A 23,193-nucleotide genomic window follows, 5' to 3' on the forward strand; every position below is an offset into this window, starting at 1 on the left:
CTTACAGCTGGCAGGCCATTATCTGGGGAAGGCACTTAACAGGAACTCTGGTAGGGCAGGGCCAATGCCAGGCCGTGGAGGAGTCCTGCTTACTGGCTTGCTCAGCATGCTTCCTTAAAGCACCAGCCCACAGTGGCACCACCCTAGTAATTTGGACACCTCCCAACCCCCATCAATCATCAGTCAAGGAAATCTCCACAGGCTTGCCCACCGGCCAGTCTGGTGGGAGCACTTTCTTAATTAAGGTTCCCTCCTCCTCAGGTGGCTCTAGCTTGTGTTCAGTTGAAAACAAACAGCTAGTACAAGGTGTTTTATGATTACGTGTAAAATTTGCTATGTAGAAGGGTGTTCCATGCTGTTCCCATAAAGACGGCTTTGGAAGAATGGTTGAGTCTATTTTTTCTTCGTAATGTTTTGTTTCCAGCTGCCTGGTATTTCTCCATGTGACCAGTTCTCAACTAAATGGGGTTCAAGCAACAGGAGTAGAAACTGTTTGCAGAAAGGCCGCTTGTTGCCCTTTCTCCTCTAGGAAGCCCCTTTGACTTCAGCTATTGCCTGCGTGCGTGCAGGGAAGTGGTAGGAGCGACAGACACAGCCCGAGGGCCCGGGACAGGCAGGGTTGGCGCTGGGATGGTCAGCAGTTTAAATAAACAGTAGCTGGAGGAAGATTGGCAGAGGCATGTCACAACAGCGTCAGAACACAAGAGTGATGCAGTGTTAGGTGTGAAGAATGAGTCTCTGTGGAGACTTTTGTCATCCCCCTGGGAATGCGTCCCCATCCACAGGGTACAGGAACAGGGAGCGATGCTGAATACTGTTTTAATACCTTGCCGAAAGTTATTCCGTAATCTTTGATGTGAGATTGTGTGCGAACAGTGATAAAGGGCCCATTCTTGAAGAGTCTGCTCCAGACCATCTTTGACATCTGAGCCATTAACATCTGCCAGTGCACACACACCCACGTACACTCTCACACATAGCTACGCTATGTAGAACTGTTTCTCAGCACTTGAAAATTTATGCCAGATATTCAAATCTCTTGGTTTTCTTTACTTGATACTAAATAGTCACGATTTTTTAAAAGGATTTATTTTTATTTTCTTGTGTATGGGTGTTTACCTGAATGTATGTGAGCCATGTACATGCAATGCTCCTGGAGGCCAGAAGAGGGCATCAGATCCCCCTGGAACTAGAGTTAACAGATTATCATGAGCCACCATTTGGGAATTTGCTAAGAATCAAACCCAGGTCCTCTGGAAGAGGAACCTGTGCTCTTAATGACTAAGCCATCTCTCCAGCCCCATTATTTCCACCTTACATATAAAGTTAAAATTTAAAAATTATGAAAGTAATTGTGCTATAAGACCAGTTCTTTCCCTCATTTTGGTTGACAATGCCTGTTTTGGCTAACATTTTTTAAAATAATTTATTTGATTTTATTTTATGGGCATTGGTGTAAGGTTGTCAGATTCCCTGGAACTGGAGTTACAGACAGCCGTGGACGGCCACGTGGGTGTTGGGAAATGACCCCAGTGCTCTTAACCACTGAGCCATCTCTCCAGCCCCTTGGCTAACATTCTTAGTCGTTAACTGTGGTATCTTCTTTCCCTTTGGTCTTGCTGTTAGCTCAGGCTGGCCTTGAGCCCTCTGTAGCCTACGGAGGAATTGATTTTCCTGCCTTGGCCTCCTCACAGACTTCACACTTGGCGTTGATTTTGTCTCAGTAATCTTCAGTACTTTACATGGGTTGTAAAGGCAGAGAGCTCAAGGTGACGGTAGCGAAACATGGTGTACAGTCGAGCACCGAGGAATGGGGGGCCGCAGGAAGTTCAGCTGACTGGAAAACATCCATTGTCCCACAAAGATCCTGAGGGTCCGAAGTCTAGCACGTGTCTCAGACACTGTGAAGAGACACCACGACCACGGCAACTCTTAGAAAGGAAAGCGTGTAATTGGGGGGCGTACGTGGCACTGGAGCCTGATCCACAGGCTGCAGGAAGAGTGAGAAGTAGGCCTGGCCTGGGCTTCTGAAACCTCACAGCCCACCCCAACTGCCTCCAACAAGGCCACACTTGCTAGTCTTTCTCCAACAGGGCCACTCGCTGATGACTAAGCGCTCAAATATATGAGATTATGGGGCCATTCTTATGCAGACTACCACATTGACAGTTTTAGAGGGTCAGTCAATTAGGGTCGTGGTGGGGCACCCAAGATCTACATCCTGATGGACAGGCCAACCGAGAGAGCCTGGGTCTCAGATGGACTTTTGAAACCTGCAAGCCCCCTCCCGGTGAGGCCACAGCTAGTTCAACAAGGCCACACCTCTGATCTTTTCAAACAGTTCCACTCCCTGATAACTTAAGTATTCAAATATATGAACCGGTGGGTGCCATTCTTATTCAGACCTCTATATTCCACTGGCTGACCTCCATAAGCTTGTAGCCATATCAGAAGGCAAAAATGCATTCAGTCCAACTCCACAAGTCCCACCAGGCTGGCCCAGTCTCAACACTGTTTAAAAGTCCAGTCTCTTCTGAGACTCATGGGAACCTCTTCACTGTAACCCCCTATAAAATGAAAATCAACAAGCAGATTCATTTCCACCATAAAATGGCACAGAATATGCATTCCCATTTCAAAGTAGGGGGAAGGGAGCATAGTGAGGAAATACTGGATCAGAGTGAGACCAAAACTCACCTGGGCAAAGTCCATGCTCTGCATCTCCATGTCTGCTGTCAGAGTGCTCCACAGGCCTCCAGCTCCTGTCGGCTTTTGTGAAACTGCAGCACACTTCGCTCCTCGGGCTGGTTCCATGCTGTCTTCAGCTTTCCTTGGCAGGCACCCCACGATTCTGGCATCTCTAACATCCTGGGGTCTCGAACACAGGTCGGGCTTCATCCTCACAGCTTCACGAAAGGCCTCTCTGGGCCTCCTTGCAGAGACAACCCTGACACACACCTACTCCAACAAGGCCACACCTCCCTTCGGGGCCATTTTCTTTCAAGCCACCACAGCCCTCCTTCAGTTATGTCTGCATCAGACCTCCATTGTAGATGGTTTCCTTCACTGCTCAAGCTTTTCTCAATTCCTTTCCACAAATTGGAAGCTCAGCTGGGCAGGGTCTTAGCCTGAGGTCACCACTCCCTTTATTCCATTTAGCATAAGACTTTTTTTAGTCTGTCTATCCCGTTGAGCACAGGACTTGACTCCATCACACTTCCCAGTGTTCCTTTTCCCTCGAATCTGTGCATTTTCTATTTTTCTTTGTCCAGCTTACTCTTTCATTATAGATCTGCATAAGAGTTATTACTAATGACCACAGGACACAGTCAATATTAGGTTTGTTGGTTAGCTAGATGGTTGATTCCATACTGACTGGACTGATAGCTGAAGGCCCTCCCTCACCTTAGGGCAGCTCACAAAGGGGTTTCCTCCACACCAGATGATCCAGTGGAAAAACAGAACCTAACCTTGACGGTTAGCCATTAGTTCTGCCACGCTTGCTTTATCACCCCACACACTCTGATCTAGTATAGGAGAGGACACAGAGGTCACTGGGCCATCTTGCAGATGACTCCCACACCCACTCGTACCAACTGATGTCTGCCTTCCCAAATACCAAGTAGAAGGTCTCTTATGCTACACCATAGCACATGAGCAAGTTAGAGCCTGATTTCAGCTTGTCATTTTGCTTGTTACTTTTTTTACTCTAGAAAATGCCGAGTAGGCAAAGGATAAACTCAGCGCAGAGCAATTGCCTATTATGAACAAGGCCCTGGTCCGACCCCAGCACTGCATGCATGCGTGCAAGAATAAATTAATTAAGATGTCACATCACTTAATATTTATGGGAAGTTCCTGTGTTCAAGGCTGGCCTGGGCTAAAATAATGAGACCCTGTCTCAAAACAAAACCAACAAACAAAAAACAGGAAGGAAGTACCCCATATCCTGACAAACTTCTTTTTCTTCGCAGTTGGCCAGGTAAAATTTGATCCTCCCTTACGGAAGGAAACAGAGCCACATCACGAACTTGTAAGTACCGTGGTCTTGGAATGTTAACCTTTGAACATAAATCTTAAATTTGCCTTTGTGATTGGTACTGACTAGCTAGTAATTAATATTTTCGAAAGTATTTGGAGAAAAAAAAATGGTAATTTGAAATACTGAATAAATAAATCTGTGTTGCTGAAATTGAGTATTTTCAAAATTATTTGAAGAGATAAGTTTTACCATTCTCTGTTTTAAATGCTGGCCTTTTGCTTATTTTTTTTAATTCATGTTTGGTTTTGAGGATTTTGTTTTTTGTTTTTTGTTTCTGTGGCCATCAGGGAAAGTGCCATAGTCTCTAAGCAGCAGTCTGGCCTGGCATGTTTAGAGTGCTAACACTCAGCAGGTGTGGAGAATGGATCTGGATCATTTGCCTCTAAACAAACGGAGCTTGCCTTCTGTGGTGGTGTTTATGTACTGTTATCCAGATGCAATGCTCTGGTCCAGTCTTGGAGGCAGAGTGCTCTGCAAATATTTGAGTAGTTCGTACTTTATAGAAGAATCAAAATGAGCTTAAAAAAATAATCCTAATGAAATTGTTTTGCTAAGGTTGCAGATTATTAGTATGGTGGGTTTTTCCTTTCCCATTTAATAAGTTAGAAGAAAATAATGGTTAATAATACTGAAGGCTGATACAGTAGGAGCTTTCTTCTGAAGTTGAATGCGTATTCTCACCACTTGACTGGCACAAAGGAAGACATTATTAGCCTTTGTCTTAAGATGTCATTGTACTAGCCTGAAGGAAGAGAATGTTAAAATCCTAAAATGATCCTGTTTTAAGTTAAAGCCTGCCATTCTTGTAGAAGGGTGGGGCAGGTTAAGAAGCAGTCACGACGACGTTTTGAATGTTAGCTGTTTGTTAAGGCAGGCTGAGTGCACTAACTTAGTAACTGTGTTATCAAGCGGTTGTTGCCATGTTGCTTGTGTGGAGGCCACTTGCTATCATTTGATTTTGCATTTGCCTTAATAAAATTATGTTAGCAGGACCCACCTCCCACGTGAAAGCGTCCCTGTGAGTTTGTGGCTTGTCAGTCTAAGTGTCAATAACCTGGGTTTCTTGGTCTCTGCTAAACAGCCCGACAGTGATGGTTTTTTCGACAGTTCAGAAGAAATATACTACACTGCAAGATCTAATCTGGTATTTCTCATCTTCTGATTTTCTTTGTCAGCATTGTTTTAGTCTTAATTCTCCTAAGCTCAGACATTTGGTCCAGTTTTATTGTATTGTAAACTAAAGCTTGTCATTTAGCAAGCTTCCATATATAAAAAATTCAGTAACTTTTTCCCATGACAAGTCAAATCCACTCAAGTGTAAAATTGCAGTAGCAAACATTTTTTCTTCTATAAAAAAAATTAGTATTTAAATTTCTTACACAAATGTGAAGGTTTTTTTTTTTAGAAATGACATTTCTTTGTAAAAATGTCCAATATTTGTGATATATCTTATTTTAATGAATGATAAACCATTGATATATATATACATTCATATATATAACTTGATACTACATTTAAATGGCATTTATATAATGTATATTAATATATTGTATATACTATATATTGCATGCATTGTATATAATTTGAACAAATGATTTATCCCTAATTTATCAGTAGAGTCAGGTGAAATTTTGAATTTGTTAGCATTATGCCATGTCTACTTTTCTCATGAAAAAGATCTGGACTGTATGGCATCCCTGAAGTTATATATATTAAGATTATCTTCCCATTGCACAGGAAAACTTCACCTAGTAAATATTAGATAGCCAGTGCTTTCTAAAACATTACTAAGTAGTTCCTTCTATTCATATGGCTGGCCAGAACCCCTAGTTACCCCAACATTTATTCCCACATTCTGCTCTTCTGCCTCTCAAATGGAGTTTTCTTTCTCTTCCTCTCTAACTTGATTAGATACCTCTTTCAGTTCTGGTTAGTCTAAAGATACATATAAATGCTGAAATACAATACAATACAATAATTATAAAACAAAAGATTTTAGACATCATTCTTTTGGAGAGAGAAGTTACTATCTCATTAGATAAAGCAATGTTTTTTGTGGGTTTTGTTTTGTTTTGGTTTTTTGGTTTTTTGTTTGTTTGAGACAGGGTTTCTCTGTCCTAAAACTCACTCTGTAGACCAGGGTGGCCTCGAATTCACAAAGATCTGCCTACCTCTGCTTCCTGAGTGCTTGGGTTAAATGTGTGTGCTACCACCACCACCACCAGTGCAGATACAAATTCTTAGCCATGCAAAAACACATAAGCTCGATTACCAAAATGTGGCCACCTCTCAAGTGCTGGCCAGTGGAGCAAACATGTGGAATCATGGAGGTCAAAGCTGCTCTGGGCCAATGTGCTTCTAAGAGGAATTAAGGCTGCAGATCCATTGTGAACTGTCAGGGAAGGAAACAGATAGGTATTTGATATACAGCTGAAGTTAAGACACTGTTACACTACTTTTAGAAATGGGAGTTAGCTCAAAGAGACGGAGCTGAGTCATCAAAGAGAAGAGGATGAAGCTGTGAAGTTTCATGTGCTGTCTGCTGTTAGCATCTGAAGAAAGAGGGAGGGGCTAATGCAGCTGGGTGTGGCGGCTCATGCTGCTAATTCCAGCACTTGGGAATTATCCTGCTAAGGTAGGAAGAGAACTGAGTTCAAGGCCGACCTGAGCTACATACAACCTGAGTCCAGGACAGCCTGAAGCTTAGGGAGAGCCTGTGATGAAGAAAAGAATGGAGAAACTGGTTATTGCATAGTAGCAGCAGCAGAGGGAGGAGGGGCTGAGGAGGCCCAGTGAGTGAACAGATCCATGACTCCCAGCAGGAGGCGTGTTTCAAATGGCTTCTTAAGTGAGAGGAATGAGGTTTCAGTGTTAACCCGAGGGGCCTGGGAAGAGAGAAAATCCAAAGAAAAGAGTCGTTTCTGGATTATAATTTCCTTCAGAATTAGTTATTCAGACTAGAATGACAGTTGGTGAATGCTGCAGAGGAAATAGGTCACAGACTCAGAGTTGAAGTCAGCCCCACTATTTACTAATATCCTCTGTGCAGAATGGATGACAGCAAGAGCAGATATCAGACATTAGAACCGTGTGGAACCAGCCCCAAAACCTGACTGAGTTGCCACATCCCTGGCTCCTCCCATCCTGTCTTGGAGTCAGGAGTGTCTTGTGACACAGGGGAGCAGTTTGAAGGCATCTGTGACGGGGTAGGACATTAGGAACCCTTAACCTCTAGATAGCTATGGAAGAAGGAGAACACATGAGACACAAGATTCCACAGTTCATGAAATCAGCTGTAAAGACTCATTCCAATGGTAACAAAAAGCTACCATTATGTTGACAGTTTTACATGTTGTGTGTTATTCTAAACACTAAGTATGGTGTTTTCATCAACAACCGAGAGTACATATCTAACAGCGGCCCCACGATTCTATCACCTACTGATGGCATAATCATCTGGGCACACAAGACTGTTTATTACCTGATTTTCCTTGTTTTACAAATGTAGCATTCAAGATGCAAAGGAGCTGAATGTTGTCCTTGTTCATTAGCTAAGCGTAACAGTTGGGGCTAGTGGCCTCAGCCCCTGTGCTGTGGTGTGTGTGTGTGTGTGTGTGTGTGTGTGTGTGTGTGTGTGTGTGTACCCTCTACCCATCATCTCAGCTTGCTTGTTTGTGTTGTTGTTTTGCTTTGAAGTAGTGGGCTCTCCCTCCCCTCAACATGCATATTCCATAGTTGGTTTCTTTTTTTTTTAACTGTGGGAAAACATACGTAGTATAAAATTTCCTGTTTTGATTTTTTTTTTTTTTTTGAGACAGGGTTTCTTTGTAGCTTTGGTGCCTGTCCTAGATCTCTCTCTGTAGACCAGGCTGGCCTCAAACTCACAGAGATCCACCTGCCTCTGCCTCCCAAGTGCTGGGATTACAGGCGTGCGCCACCACCGCCCAGCTTGATCTTCTTTATAGCATGGTGCAGACTCACTGCACACTAGTCATCTCCACAACATCGCGTTTTCCCACACTCAACTCCATACCCATTCCCTCTCACTAGCCCCAGTCACCACCAGTCTGTTCTGCCTCTATGGGTGTGACTATTTTAGGGACCCTGCATAAGTGGGACCCTCACCACTTGTCCTCTCCTGCCTCTCCTAACATCTTCACGGTTCCCTCACAGCTCCCCATATGTCAGAATTTTCTTCTTCATGCTGAAAGAAAGAGTCTGTGCATGTAAGTGGCACATTGTACTTACTTATTCGTCTGTCAGTGGACACTTCTGCTGTCACCTTTGGGCTGCTGTGGCTAGTAGAGACAGGACCACAGATCTGCAAATATAGGTTTGAATCCCGCTGTTACGTACCCAGAAGTGGAGCTGCTGGAATGAATGGCCATTGTTTTTAAATGTTTTCCACAGCAGCTTCTCCATGTGCGCACACACCTGTGGAGAGGCTTCTGGTTTCCCACATTGCCATCCCTTACTTCATCTTCTCTTTTCTTTTTTCTTTTTCTTTCCCTGGTCGTGGTAATAGTTGTCCTAGCGAGTGTGAGGGATCCGTCCACCTCAGCTCTCTTGAGTGTTTATTGCAGGAGTGTTGGCACGTGCCTGTGCTCACAGCAGTGGGAGGTAGTGGCAGGAGGAGCACCAGGAGTCCGGCGTGGGGTTTGCGGAGTGCCAAAGGAGCTGCCTTTACCTTGCTGAGTAGACAGGCCAGGGTAGCAGCTATTTCTAGGTACTGAGAGTATTCGTGGTTTTATAAATGAATTTTGAGTGTTATGCCCTCAATTTTTGTTCCTACCCCAGAATAATTTTTAAAGAACCAAGACTTTATATAACAGAAGAGTGGAATTTCAGGTTTGCGCCATGTTTACATTGAAGTCGGAATTTGGAAACTGCTGACATTACTAAAAATCATGGAGGCAGTAATTGAGTAGTAAGAATTTTGTCCATAGTCATAAAAATGGGTCTGTTTGATCTACACATCTTTAGATTGAAAGATTACATTTCAAATCTGTCACAGCTGATGCTGTTTATTTTAATAACGTGCCTAATTTTACTCATTAATTTTTGATAGTTGAGTGAAAGTCGATAATAAAATGCTATTTTTAGTTTTTGAGGTTATCTATTTGCTCATTGTTTTGTCCTATTTTGTTTTGTTTTGTTTTGAGATAGGATCACTATATAGAGTTAGGCTAACCTTGAACTCAAGATACACCTGCCTCTGCCTCCTCAGTGCTTAGATGGTAGGTGTGCTCCACTGTGCTTAGATGGTAGGTGTGCTCCTCAGTGCTTAGATGGTAGGTGTCCTCCACTGTGCTTAGATGGTAGGTGTGCTCCACTGTGCTTAGATGGTAGGTGTGCTCCACTGTGCTTAGTTGGTAGGTGTGCTCCACTGTGCTTAGGTGGTAGGTGTGCTCCACTGTGCTTAGATGGTAGGTGTGCTCCACTGTGCTTAGGTGGTAGGTGTGCTCTACTGTGCTTAGATGGTAGGTGTGTTCCACTGTGCTTAGATGGTAGGTGTGCTCCACTGTGCTTAGATGGTAGGTGTGCTCCTCAGTGCTTAGATGGTATGTGTACTCCACTGTGCTTAGAAGGTAGGTGTGCTCCACTGTGCTTAGAAGGTAGGTGTGCTCCACTGTGCTTAGGTGGCAGGTGTGCTCCACTGTGCTTAGGTGGTATGTGTGTTCCACTGTGCTTAGATGGTAGGTGTGCTCCACTGTGCTTAGATGGTAGGTGTGCTCCACTGTGCTTAGATGGTAGGTGTGCTCCACTGTGCTTAGATGGTAGGTGTGCTCCACTGTGCTTAGAAGGTAGGTGTGCTCCACTGTGCTTAGATGGTAGGTGTGCTCCACTGTGCTTAGATGGTAGGTGTGCTCCACTGTGCTTAGATGGTAGGTGTGCTCCACTGTGCTTAGAAGGTAGGTGTGCTCCACTGTGCTTAGGTGGTAGGTGTGCTCCACTGTGCTTAGGTGGTAGGTGTGCTCCACTGTGCTTAGATGGTATGTGTGTTCCACTGTGCTTAGATGGTAGGTGTGCTCCACTGTGGTTAGATGGTAGGTGTGCTCCACTGTGCTTAGATGGTATGTGTGCTCCACTGTGCTTAGATGGTATGTGTGCTCCACTGTGCTTAGATGGTAGGTGTGCTCCTCAGTGCTTAGATGGTAGGTGTCCTCCACTGTGCTTAGATGGTAGGTGTGCTCCACTGTGCTTAGATGGTAGGTGTGCTCCACTGTGCTTAGGTGGTAGGTGTGCTCCACTGTGCTTAGGTGGTAGGTGTGCTCCACTGTGCTTAGATGGTAGGTGTGCTCCACTGTGCTTAGGTGGTAGGTGTGCTCCACTGTGCTTAGGTGGTATGTGTGTTCCACTGTGCTTAGATGGTAGGTGTGCTCCACTGTGCTTAGATGGTAGGTGTGCTCCACTGTGCTTAGATGGTAGGTGTGCTCCACTGTGCTTAGATGGTAGGTGTGCTCCACTGTGCTTAGAAGGTAGGTGTGCTCCACTGTGCTTAGGTGGTAGGTGTGCTCCACTGTGCTTAGGTGGTATGTGTGTTCCACTGTGCTTAGATGGTAGGTGTGCTCCACTGTGCTTAGATGGTAGGTGTGCTCCACTGTGCTTAGGTGGTAGGTGTGCTCCACTGTGCTTAGATGGTATGTGTGCTCCACTGTGGTTAGATGGTATGTGTGCTCCACTGTGCTTAGGTGGTAGGTGTGCTCCACTGTTCTTAGATGGTAGGTGTGTTCCACTGTGCTTAGGTGGTAGGTGTGCTCCACTGTGCTTAGGTGGTAGGTGTGCTCCACTGTGCTTAGGTGGTAGGTGTGCTCCACTGTGCTTAGGTGGTAGGTGTGCTCCACTGTGCTTAGATGGTAGGTGTGCTCCACTGTGCTTAGATGGTAGGTGTGTTCCACTGTGCTTAGATGGTAGGTGTGCTCCACTGTGCTTAGATGGTAGGTGTGCTCCACTGTGCTTAGATGGTAGGTGTGCTCCACTGTGCTTAGATGGTATGTGTGCTCCACTGTGCTTAGAAGGTAGGTGTGCTCCACTGTGCTTAGGTGGTAGGTGTGCTCCACTGTGCTTAGGTGGTATGTGTGTTCCACTGTGCTTAGATGGTAGGTGTGCTCCACTGTGGTTAGATGGTAGGTGTGCTCCACTGTGGTTAGATGGTATGTGTGCTCCACTGTGCTTAGGTGGTAGGTGTGCTCCACTGTGCTTAGATGGTAGGTGTGCTCCACTGTGCTTAGGTGGTAGGTGTGCTCCACTGTTCTTAGATGGTAGGTGTGTTCCACTGTGCTTAGGTGGTATGTGTGCTCCACTGTGCTTAGATGGTAGGTGTGCTCCACTGTGCTTAGGTGGTAGGTGTGCTCCACTGTGCTTAGATGGTAGGTGTGTTCCTCAGTGCTTAGAAGGTAGGTGTGCTCCACTGTGCCCAGCTAAAATCCCATGCCAACTGTGAAGAGAGGCCATAGAGAATAATAGTCTAACCCACAACCTTTCTAAGATTCGGTGTGGAAGTCATTTCTTCAGATACGGCCCCTCAGTCTTCACCACCTAGTGGAGATCAGTCATCAGCCCATTTTCCAACTCAACCTGCTTCTCTGACTTTAGAAGGAATTTGTTTTGTGTTATCTTGGATTCATTCCCAGCTTATTTCTTCACATCATCTTCCATTTTAAAAAGGATTTTAAGCCGGGCGGTGGTGGCGCACGCATTTAATCCCAGCACTCAGGAGGCAGAGGCAGGCAGATCTCTGTGAGTTCGCGGCCAGCCTGGGCTACAGTGAGTTCCAGGAAAGGCTCCAAAACTACACAGAGAAACCCTGTCTCAAAAAACCAAAAAAAAAAAAAAAAAAAAGGGGGGATTTTACTAACCATTCTTAATCCTGCCATAATTTCTTCTCTCTTTTTTATGAGGAAAAATATTCTCTCCTTCTCTTTTCTGGTGTGTGTGTGTGTGTGTGTGTGTGTGTGTGTGTGTGTGTGTGTGTGTCCGTCTGTCCACCCATCCATCCAACTGTCTCAGTTCTGTTGACTTCCTGCTGTTTTCCGTCTGGTACAGACTGTAGTCTTCCAAGGTGACATGACATAAAAACACTACAGTTAGGTTTTCTTGAGTAAGTATGTCCCCCTTTTCCAGTGTCTCACAGTGAGGTCCTTGGCCTTTCTTAGTTCTTTTCTGTTTTCTTAGACTTCCTGCCCTAGACGTACAATAGCCTTCCCTGCTCCTCAGTGAAGTTAGAACTTCTCTCCCATGAAGTTCTTTAGTGTGCGCTAGGATGACTGTCTGGGACTGTTGTTGAGCCCCAGTTGAGTCTCTCCTGAGTTACCACATGTTTTCAGTCTCTGGTGTTGCTGCTTTGATATTACTGTGTAATTAAGCATTCTCGCTCATTAATTCTTTAACGCTGCTATCTTTTCTGATGCTTGCATGCTCAAGTCTATTCTCATTTAACTTATCAAAGATAGCCAAGTGATGCCATCATCTTGGTTATTTTGAGTGCTTCCCAAACATAATTTTGATAGCATTTTTCTAGTATAGAATGGCTTCCAAATACTTTTTTCAAAAATGTGTTAGTGCAGGATGTGTGCATATGTGGGACACGCCATGTTGAGGGTGGAGGTCAGAGGACACCTTAGACATCATTTCTTCCCTGCCACCATGTAGGTTCTGGGCATAGAACTCAGTCATCAGGCTTGGTGCCAGGAATCTTACCTCACTGAGCCATCTTGATGATCCATGGGGTTATTGGAGTGTAACGAGTTCAGGAGAGAAATAGTGAATGAAGAATAGTCCCTTTCAGTTTTACAAGGACAGGACTCGGCCTCATCATCAGACTTGAGTGTACCTACAACATGCATACTCTACTAGCCTGAATGTATATGAGTCTGTGCTCGGGTTTCTATTAAAATATCCCTTTAGCTATTTTTAAATAATTCCCTTCCTTAAATATACTCCTGGCCTTTGTTGACTTTCCTTTTCTGGTCATTATTGTCAACCTGCTGCTGATTGTCATCTCTCATCCAAGTGGACATTCCTCCACATCAGTAGAAGACAGAATCCACTCTGCACATTCATGTACTTTTGAAGCCGTTGTCTAAGAAAAAGTTTATGAGATTCTATTGGCTAAAGCTGTCACTGCTGTGGTTAGAGGGCTTTTTGGTCATCTGTACCTGAAGACAAGAAGCTTGAACTTAGAGCATCTGTAGAGATGAGTCCTTTATTGGCTGATTCTAGTGCATAAAGTACAAAGTCATGACCACTAGAACTGGAAAGTGGAATAGTAGTTGGAGGCTTGTGACTTGGTGATTGGCCATATTAAGTCTGTTGTAAGTTAAGGAGAACGTGTCTCCTTTTCCGTTAGAATTTCACTTGGCACCAGTGGGACAGCCACTAAGCTTTTTCATTTATGATGGGTTATCTTTGCTGTCGTTGGCAAGAACACTTACTGTGTGCATGACTGAACACAAATATTGAAGAGGACAAAATCTGAGCTTTATCTAAGTCAATATTTTTATTTTCAACAGGTATTTTTGGACAGGCCTTAAAGTTAATTTGAAAGTACAGTGTGTTGCATGGAATTGTGTTCTAATCTTAGATTCGAGACTTGGGATGTTTGTGATTCTGAGTATCTGTACCCTGGGGAAGTGTTTATCTGTTTCCAGGAAACGAAGAGGTGGAATTTGAGCAAGTGTTTACACTCAGAGCACAGTCTTGTGTCAGGTGTATGTTAGACCCTGACTGTGAGGAAAGTGGACAGATTTGACCTTTTCCCCTGTGTTTCAAGAGGTCATGGCCTGGTTACTGCTGTAAGAGACTTGTAGACATTAAAATTCAGTGTAAGTGCTGGAGGAGATCTGTGTGGTAAGCTCTGTGATACCTTGGGAGGTTGTCCCAAGGTGACCTGTCTAGAGCCCCAGTTACACATCTGACATCCCCTTGACAGAAGATTCCTTACACCCGTGACTGGAGCACAGTGGCTTCTTTAAAAGAGGGAGGCAACTTGGTTCTTGCTCTGGCTGCTGGATGATGCATTCTTCTCAAGAAGGTGTTTTCGTGGAGCCCGTATATTGCTCATTCTGGATTTTAATTCTTAGCTGTCTGCAACCTGCAGCATTCAGTCAAACACTTAAGTAGGGAAGGACTCTCTGTATTCATTTTAAGCTTTGCTGTTTTAACTTTAAAATCTTCCTAAACCTCAGTTTCCAGGCTTGTACAAGTTCACATGCATACCTCACTTCTGCACAGCTGTATGTCCGTAAAACATTCATCGCCTGCATGAAGCAGCAGCAGAAATATGTGAATGTGTATATATACACGGTCATTCCAGATGCCACCTACAAAGGCAAAGCAAGGTGGTTTTGGTTGCCTAGTCTGTTCTTGTTTGCTTCATTGTAGCTTGGTAATACTTTGTTTGAGCTTTTTTTCTTTTTACAAGCGGATTTTTTACAGATACTAATTACAATAACCACAGCCACAAATGAGACTTGTAGCTGTCCTATGGAAAAATTCCCAGAAAGACACTTCAATAATAAGATCAGGACTACAGACTTACATCTTGTATTGTTGAAAGTGCCACCGTGCCTTTTTTTAAGAGTACATAGCAATACAGATTTATTTGGGGCTTGGGGCTTTTCTTCTTAAAGTAGTGTATGCTAGTTTATGGTGAGTGCTGGACTGCTGTGCTAACTGCTCTGCTTCATGCCATCAGGATCTACAACTAGAGTACGGACAAGGACACCAAAGCAGTTACTTCTTAGGTGGAAACAAGTAAGTAAGTTCTTTGAAAATTTAAATGCAAAGTAATTGTCTTTGATGTTATATTTCCTATTTCATATTTAATTAAGGTAGTAAATTGCGTTGAGCTGGTAGATGTTGGGCGGTGAGCTCTTGACTTTCCCACAGTCCTCTGCCGGCCATGTAGAGTCCATAACTATCATCTGTTAACCTCACCTGCAGACCTCTCTTGTTACAGTGTCCTCCAGCTGTGCTGAATCTGCACCTCAGCAGCTGATTTCTTTCTAAACTTGCTTCGTGCATCTCCCCAATGCTCTGGCCTCTGGAAGCAGCCAAATTATTCACACTGCTTAGAAATCGTCATCTTAAATTTAGTGATAGTCTTATAAAGAATACTAGTAATAAAAAATAGAGATGAACTCCTAAAAGTTATTTCATGTGAGAGGAAAATTCAGCAGCTAGTAATGCCTACTCTGAGCCGGGCGCTGTCTAGTGCTGAAAGCACTACCTTGACCGTTGACAGACTTGTACAAGTTCATCCCAGGCCAGAGTTTAGAACCCAAGGTCAAGACTGCCCTTCTACCTTCTTATTTCCCGACTTCAGATAGGAATTCTCACTCTATAAGCCAGTTTGTGAGGGAGTATTTAAATTACCAGAGTATTCTGGGGATGAACATACATATTAAATTAGAACTTAAAATTTGAATCTTGATCACACTAGAGAACTGAGACATCTGTTCCCATACTTTAAGTCAAGCAGTTGAGAAATAATGATTAATGCCAGATACCTTAGTTTAACGGAGAGTACTGAAAACCATGTCTTTCTCCTTTTCTATGATCTCAACACTTCATTTTTTTCCTACCTCAATACACTTTCCAGTTCAAAGAAAAGGAAGGCTTTAAATGAAAAGCTAAAGTATGCTAAGTTCATTTAATGTGGATTTTGATTAAATATAAAATATTAGGAATTTATCATTATTCATTAGCCTCTGTATTTCTTCTTCTTTTGTCTTTTGGTTGTTTGTTTATTCATACATATATTTTGAGATAAAGTCTCACTTTGTAGTCTTGGCTGTCCTCAGACTTGCAGAGATCCTCTGCCTCTGCCTTGCCTCTGCCTCCTGAGTACTGGCATTAAAGGTATGCACCATCCAGTAGCCTCTGTCTTTCTTAAAATGGAAGATAAGTATAAAATTCCCTTGGTAGAAAATGTAGTTTGACTAAATAGTAATTTACCTATGTTACTACCTAAATGTAGTTTGACCTAAACAGTAATTGCTATCCTAAGTTGTCCTGGTTCTAGTGGATAGCAATGAATAGATTGTGTGTCATTGTGGGGTAGTGAATTTAAAAAGTTAATTAAATGTCTTTTCTAATGATGATGTCATTGGTTGTAAGGACCGGATACATGTACCTAATGAGACTGAATAGTTTGACTATATATCACTTACCCTTTCATTTAAAATTAATGTGCTCACAAAATGCAAAATAATATAGCCATAAATGTTTTTCCAAATTTCCTAGCTCCCATTGTCTGATTTTTTTTTTTTATTATTGTTGGACATCTTAGTGTGTATAGCTACTTTGGCTAGGTAAAATGTTAATAATTTGCCCACCCTTCATTTTTTAATGAATTGGATCCCTGCTTAAGGAACTGTATTCTCTATAACGAGTCATTGGCAAGGTAGGTTGGCCAGAGGTCTCAGCCCTGCTGTGTCTGGTATGGAGGTGTGTCCGTTCCTGTGACGTGAGCACGGCTGTAGCACTTCCCTTACTGTGTGCCATGTCTGCTCTATTGTTGCTGCTGGCAGTGCTTTAAAAGTCAGCTCTCTCAAAGGGCATCAGGGAGACAGAGCCCCTCGATGGGTCTCCGCCTAGTCCAGATCCCTCAGGAATGGTCCAGTTAGGTTTGGTACACGGACTTTGCTTTCAGCAACATTAGGCATGTTCTTGAACTTCAGTACAGCTGACACCCCTTCTTTTGAATTCTGGTATAATTGGGGTCAGTTTTTCTGAGCTTTTTAAAATTTTTTTTAATTGAAGCATTTATTTTTTAAAAGAAAAGCAAACTGTGTCTGGGAGCATAGAGCATAGTTGGAAAGATATAGTTGTAAAGTCCCTGGATAGCAGTAGAGTATGGGTCAGACCCTAGTTCCCCAGAGCTGACCACTCTGGTAGCCAAGGCTATGCCCAGCCTGCATTGGCTTTTCCTGTGGGCATTTGACTACCATTGTCTCTAGGAAAGTGAGGATTATAATAGTACCTGCCTCTCCGCTAAGGGAGAAATAGATAATGTGATGGACTCTTCGTTCCCGTGGGGCTTACTAGGCACTTACTGTCTTTAAGTGTAAGTAGCTACTGAGTAACTGTCGGTTACACTAGGAAGCAGGTGAAACTCCTCTTCAGTTTTAGAGAAATACCAGTCTCTTGGTTTTAGATACAGTCAGGGAAGTGCATACACAGGTGGCTTTGAGTCAGCCTGGCAGTTGTAAGACTGATAACATGCCGCATGGCCCTTTGCTAATCCAGATGTGCTGAATGCTTGGTGGCGTTTCAGACTTTTCCCACCACAGTTTCCTGCCTTGTCACTTAAGTCTGCGCTCATTTGTTGCTCCAATTTAGACTTTTTTTTTTTCATCTAATTTTCCATCATTTCAATAGTGGTTCAGTTCTATCAGCAAAAATCCCTTACTAGCCAAGTTCAAACGGCTTTGTTTTTGTGCATATAGAACCTGGTGGTGAATAATAACTCAGGGTCATGTGTTCCGGCGCCCTCAGCTATAGGTGCTGTACTGGTCACTCAGCAAACTGAGCTGTACCTCATTTTCTCTGTTGTGAGGCCACAAAAGTGGGCCACGTGTCCTTTCTGTGACTTTATGAACTGTACAGCTTGTCCATAGAAAGAGACATGGAGGTAAATGAGTGGAGATGATGTTGTTAGAGAACTTCCTATGTCAGACCTGGGCTGTCCCTTAGTTAGTAGGGTGCTTGCTGGCCGCCACAGCACCCTCAGAGCCTCCCCAGCACCACACACACACACAAAAATCAGAAATGGATGTGCTGGTCCATACCTATTACCCCAGCACTCAGGAAGTGGAGGCAGGAGGATCAGAAGTTCAAGGCTATCTTCTGCTACATAGCAAGTTTGAAGCCAGCCGTGGCTACAGTAATCATGCCCCCCTTCCCAAGCACACACACAAAGCCAGAATGGCATGTGCATCCCACTGGCCATGCTAACAGAAAGTAAAACTATATATAGACTATCTTCCTAATTACTTTCAAATCCTAATGCCTAAAAAAAATGCTGCCACATGCTCAGAAAAAATATTCTTTCCCGCTTGTTTGTTTATGAATGCCGGTTTGCTCTGTAGCCCAGGCTGGCGATAGGATTGCAGGCATTTGCTGCCACACCGGCTTCCTGTCTTCCTGGATGGTATGAAAGCCCACCACCGCCCAGAGAGACCAGGCCTAACTTGGGAAGGCTGCTATTCTCAAGTCTGTGGTCCAGGGTCCCGTTGCAGCATCACCATGCTGAGGACTTCCTGTTGCTAGTGTAGCATTTTAGTATGGAAAGTTAAGCAAAGGATTTTCCAAAAATATTGAATTATTTTAAAATAATAATATGTATTCATCTTTAATAAAACCCATGTTTTGCGCAGTTTTAAGCCCTCCCCTAAAGGACCAGCTCAAATGCTTCCTCTTTGCTCCTTCCTGGTAGCACTGTCCTGACCCCCATGTGACTGGACGGAGTAACCGCAGCCACACCTGCACAGCCCCGCTGGGCCCCGCTGGGCACTGCTGGGCCCTGCTGGGCACTGCAGGAACAGGCAGCCTTCTTAGGAAGAGAGCTGTTTTTCCTCTGACAAAGTACTAATAGTAAGGAATTGGCATTGCTTCCTCTCTTTTTCCATATTTCCTTCACACTACTGAAGACAGCTGAGTTTTCCTGTCTTCTACATGATTTAATCTGTTATAGCACATATCCGAGTAGTTTCTAGAAAAGAGCAGCAGACATAGTGTAGAAAAGTTACGTACTCTGCAGACAGTGGGACCTCGCAGACCCCTCCTGTGGGCGACAGCTTTCTCCAGGATCTAACCTGGGCGAGTGTTTCTCTAAGGGAGCCCTTGAGAACACGGGGTGCAGTGCTTGGGGGGGGGGGGCGTGTAAGGCAAGCCGCTAAGTGCTTGTCCGCATCCAGCTGTTGGCTGCTTCAATTCTCTTTTAGTGTAATTCCCATTTTACATCAAGTGAACGGAAATGTACCCATTCGAATTGAAGTACTTATCCAAGGCCGCGGCCTGCAGAGGTGACAGCGGGATTCAGCTTCAGGCCAGCTTTGCCCTCCTCCCTTGTCACACCGCCTCTAGCCAGAAGCTGCTGTTGCTTAGAGCTGGTCCTGGGAGAGCTTCACAATAACAGGCCGTTGAACTACCACACCTCGGCTTTTCTTTCTAGGGATGGTAGTACTTGGAGTGGTTTATTCCAGATTCATAACTGGTCATTTTGAAAACTTCTCAGGCTAGCCTGCTTAAAGTCCTAGATGGGTAAGATGGTTCTGCTCATGGTCCACAATAGACAGCTAACCATGCCTTCTGGGTTTCATGGTGTGAGGTCCAAGAACACTGAGGAACCACTTAGAAGGTTCAGGGAGAATGCATCTCTCCTAGTAATTGCAGCAGCCCGGAGAAGGCTGTGCTTCCTGAATTGCCTACGTTCAGGAGCACCCCAATTCTCTCACCTTCTGGAAAATTCAAGCCTTTTTAAAAACATCAGTCCTACTGGTAAAACCCTCAGAGCTGGTCTGACACAGCCTTAGCCTCACAAAAGTGTACATGTGTTTGCCTGTGCACCACCGGAGGGAGAGCAGGCCTCAGGTGAGCCAGTGTCCTCCGTGAAAGCAGGCTGCTGCCACGTTCATGTGTTCACAGCTCATGCACGCGTGCTTCCGCAGAAAGCCAACATGCTGAGTTCCGTGTCTGCCAGTGTGTGTCACCCTCTTTATTTTAAGGGAGAGAAAATACAACATCTGGTGTCAGGTGTAATATCCCAGGTAGAACTTGAGTCCTGGAAATCCGTGGCTCTGACCCTGCCATTGTCTTACCAGCTTTGTTGTGGCATTTCACGCCGAACTGTCTCCTGTTTGAATCAAGAATTTCAGTCGGTATTAGAATGTATTTCTTTATGTCCATTTAGGATACATTTTTAAGACATTAGCAATCGAAAATAGAGCTCTCGTTAAAACATAAGCTTTGTGGCACAGAAGTGGTCAGTGTGGCAGATGTATTCAGGAAACGTAGGGCAAACAGGGAACAGAAGTGACGTCCCTGATCCTTTCACTCACACTTCTTGTTTGTGTCTTTCAAGGAGTCTTCTAAAGTCTGTGGAAGAAGAATTACATCAGCGGTAACTACAGCTTTTCATTAAGCTTGATGTACTTCCTCATGTCGTAGATGAGCTCACTCGTTCCCCTTCTCTGTCACGTGTGGTTCGCCAGTTTTAGCTGTCAGTCTGTCCTGCAAAGATGCAGCCAGACAGCCCTTTGTCTCTGTAGCTGCCCTGGGGAGGTTCACAGTCTAACGAGCCGTCTGTTCTCTTTAGAGGACACGTGGCCCACCTAGAAGATGATGAAGAGGATGAAGATGGCTCTAGACAGTAGGTTCTTTCTGTTGCTCCTTTTGGTAAAAAGAACAGATCTCATTTGACCTGGGTCATAGTTCCAGGGCCTAAGAGTAAAGATAGTTTTAATATAAATAAAGTCTTGGGTTGTACCACAGCCTCTGTGCTGGGGTTTTTCTATTCCACTTGGATTAATGGACTTCATATTGGGCTAACAAAAATGCCTTATACTGGGTGGACTAGACAGAAACTTAATTCTCCCAGCTCTAGAGGCTAGGAAATTCAGGATCTAGGTGCTGGCCTAGTTGGTGTTTCCTCCATCTACTTGTGCACCTACAAACCCCAACCCTGGCTTTGAGACAGGGTCTCTTGGCCGGGTTGGCCGGGAATGTGTTATATACATGTGGATGACCTTGAACTCATTGTCAAGGTGTGTTCACACTGCCTTCCTTGATGTGTGCATGTGGTGGGGCAGAGGGCAATCATTCTCCCTGCTCTCCTGCCTGTCAAGACTGTAGCTTCAGTTAACCTCATCCACCTCCTAAAAGCCATGGCTTTATGTACGTCACGCTGAGGAGTCTCTCATCAGTTTGTGGATGTAGGGAGATAAAAGTCTGTACCACTAATTGAAGACATAGAACTGGGACAAATCCAGAATGCCTGTCAGACAGACCTCTGGGTATCCGTGTGGTGGGTTGTCTTGATTGGATTAGTTGATGTGAGAAGACCCCTCTTAAGTGTGGTAAGAGGACCCTGGACTATGTAAATTCTGATGTGGTTCATGCAGCCTTGCTTCTCTGCCATGACGGACCACACACTTGAACTATAGCTGGAATGAGCCCTTTGTCTGAATTGTATCACCACCGCAGGAGAGAAACCACCACATACGCTGCATTTTGTGCCCTTACCATTTCCCGGCCCAATTGCTACTTATGTCCTTATTTACCTTTTGATTGAAGTCAAATAAATTGTATCATCTTCCACCTTGGATCACTGTGGCATTTGAAACCAAGAAGATGCACATCTACCTGCCCACTTCTGAATGTTTCATTTAATAGAATTTGAACATTTTATAAAATATTTTAGAAATAGTATTTCTTCTGTATCTTTGAAAAATAATTGTGTTTAGTGATTCATTTGTCAAATGCAGAGTTCTGACTCTATGTTTTCTGTGTTTTTAGTTCAACCATGAAAGCAAAAGTCCCACCACCTCTGCCACCAAAGGTAGGCTGGCGCTCTCCCCTCTGCCCCGCACGCTGCTCTCCTCTCCTCCGCAAGAGCTCGCTGGCTCCGCTTTGGTGGCTTGCTTTTGTTTCTGGCCGCAAACAAAAACTAGGACTTGATGATTTTTATCTAAACATAATTTCACTCTCGTATTTTTAAAAATGACGATTTAACTGTTTATACTTTGAAATAATTTCTAGATTGGTATTAGTTCCACCTTGCTAGGAATCTTACATTTTCTTAAGATTTTTTTTTTCCTTAAAATCTGTAACCTACCATTAATTGATTGCTGAGAATGGACAAATGATAAAATACTGACACAGACATTTAATTTTCAGAAAATAATTGTAAATTAAAAATACAAAAACAGGGCAGCAGCTCTGGAGAACAATGTAATAACAACCCCTGCTTTCCCTGGCTCTGCTGGGATTGAACCTGGGCCCCCTTGCACATTAGGCAAGCACTCTGCACTGAGCTAACCCTTGGCCTAACAAAGTCATCTTGGATAATAAAGCAATCCCACCTTACAGGGTTTTCTTTCATTTCCTACATGTATGTAGCATATCTCCAGGCTTCTTAAGGCATAAAATGAGTGGGTTCAAATAGCAGTATGGTACATTCTTTCCTAGGTTTCTGTGTGTAACAAGTTTAATTACAAAGTAGGGTGTGTTGCAGTGTGAGTCGGAGCCGTTCCAGTCTTGGCTTCTCACAGTGTTTTGTTTTCACTGTATTACTGAGAACCCCTCAGTTCTCACGGATGAGAGGTGCTGTGCTTGCTTGTGGAGATTGCTTTGGTAGGCATCGTAAGGGCACCGTGGCAGCAAAGCACTGTCTTCACAAGAAGTTTCTCGGGCATCCTGTCTTATTGTGCTGGTATTCTCCAGTAGATGAGCATTTTAATAGCTGTCTTCTGTTGGTCCTAATCTGGAAGATTACACTTTCACATAAACATGCCAAGTTGACCAAGGGACAGTTTAGATTAACCTGACAAGTACTGATTAGCTTCAGTACTTAAAAGAGATGCAGTTAAGTTGGAGCGTAATCAGAAAGACAAGAATATTTTTACTCAGGAAGGCTTATGAGACACTAAGAGACGGAAAGAGAAACCTTCAGTTCGTAGCCCTCCTCCCACAGCTGCAAAACTCAGCACATGTTTATGTACATTTTTAGGATAACTTTTAAGTAATAAGATAGCCTGAATCTTAAATACCCTTGACACTCCTCTAGTGAACACAGTTTGAAAGTCTTTGATATGTAATAATAGTTACTAAAGGAAAGTAATCGTGTATTAATCACTGGTTTCCTTTTCTGTGTTCTTTCAGCCCAAGTCCATCTTCATACCGCAGGATACACATTCTGCTGAGGATGGTAATCAAGGAACAATCAAGAGATGTCCCTCCTCAGGGAGCCCAGCAAAGCCATCCCACGTTCCACCTAGGCCACCTCCCCCCAGATTACCCCCACAGAAGCCTGCTGCTTTAGGTGAGGGGGGGGGCAGACTCCAGTCTGTTACTGGTGTTTGTTTCCAAAGAAGTGAAAGACTGTCCAAGAGGTGATGGACATTCCTTTGTGGGGAGAAGGCAAGAGC

The 23,193-nt window shown here is 44.0% G+C and overlaps 1 protein-coding gene across 4 annotated transcripts in view; it reads left to right on the forward strand.

Annotated features, from left to right (window-relative positions):
• Map4k3 (mitogen-activated protein kinase kinase kinase kinase 3) overlaps positions 1–23,193 on the forward strand; it is a 156,865-nt gene that overhangs the window by 104,356 nt on the left and 29,316 nt on the right. The window contains exons 14-21 of one of the 4 annotated variants that reach the window (XM_036170532.1): positions 3,975–4,033; positions 5,124–5,186; positions 14,739–14,797; positions 16,416–16,448; positions 20,130–20,168; positions 20,364–20,417; positions 21,563–21,605; positions 22,928–23,087. In XM_036170532.1, the coding sequence (XP_036026425.1) occupies positions 3,975–4,033; positions 5,124–5,186; positions 14,739–14,797; positions 16,416–16,448; positions 20,130–20,168; positions 20,364–20,417; positions 21,563–21,605; positions 22,928–23,087 (510 nt within the window). The remainder of the gene's footprint in view (positions 1–3,974; positions 4,034–5,123; positions 5,187–14,738; positions 14,798–16,415; positions 16,449–20,129; positions 20,169–20,363; positions 20,418–21,562; positions 21,606–22,927; positions 23,088–23,193) is intronic. The other 3 variants (XM_036170533.1, XM_036170534.1, XM_036170535.1) reach the window with 3 other exon arrangements.

The sequence above is a fragment of the Onychomys torridus genome, chromosome 21 (assembly GCF_903995425.1).
Source record: "Onychomys torridus chromosome 21, mOncTor1.1, whole genome shotgun sequence".
Taxonomy (NCBI): Eukaryota; Metazoa; Chordata; class Mammalia; order Rodentia; family Cricetidae; genus Onychomys; species Onychomys torridus.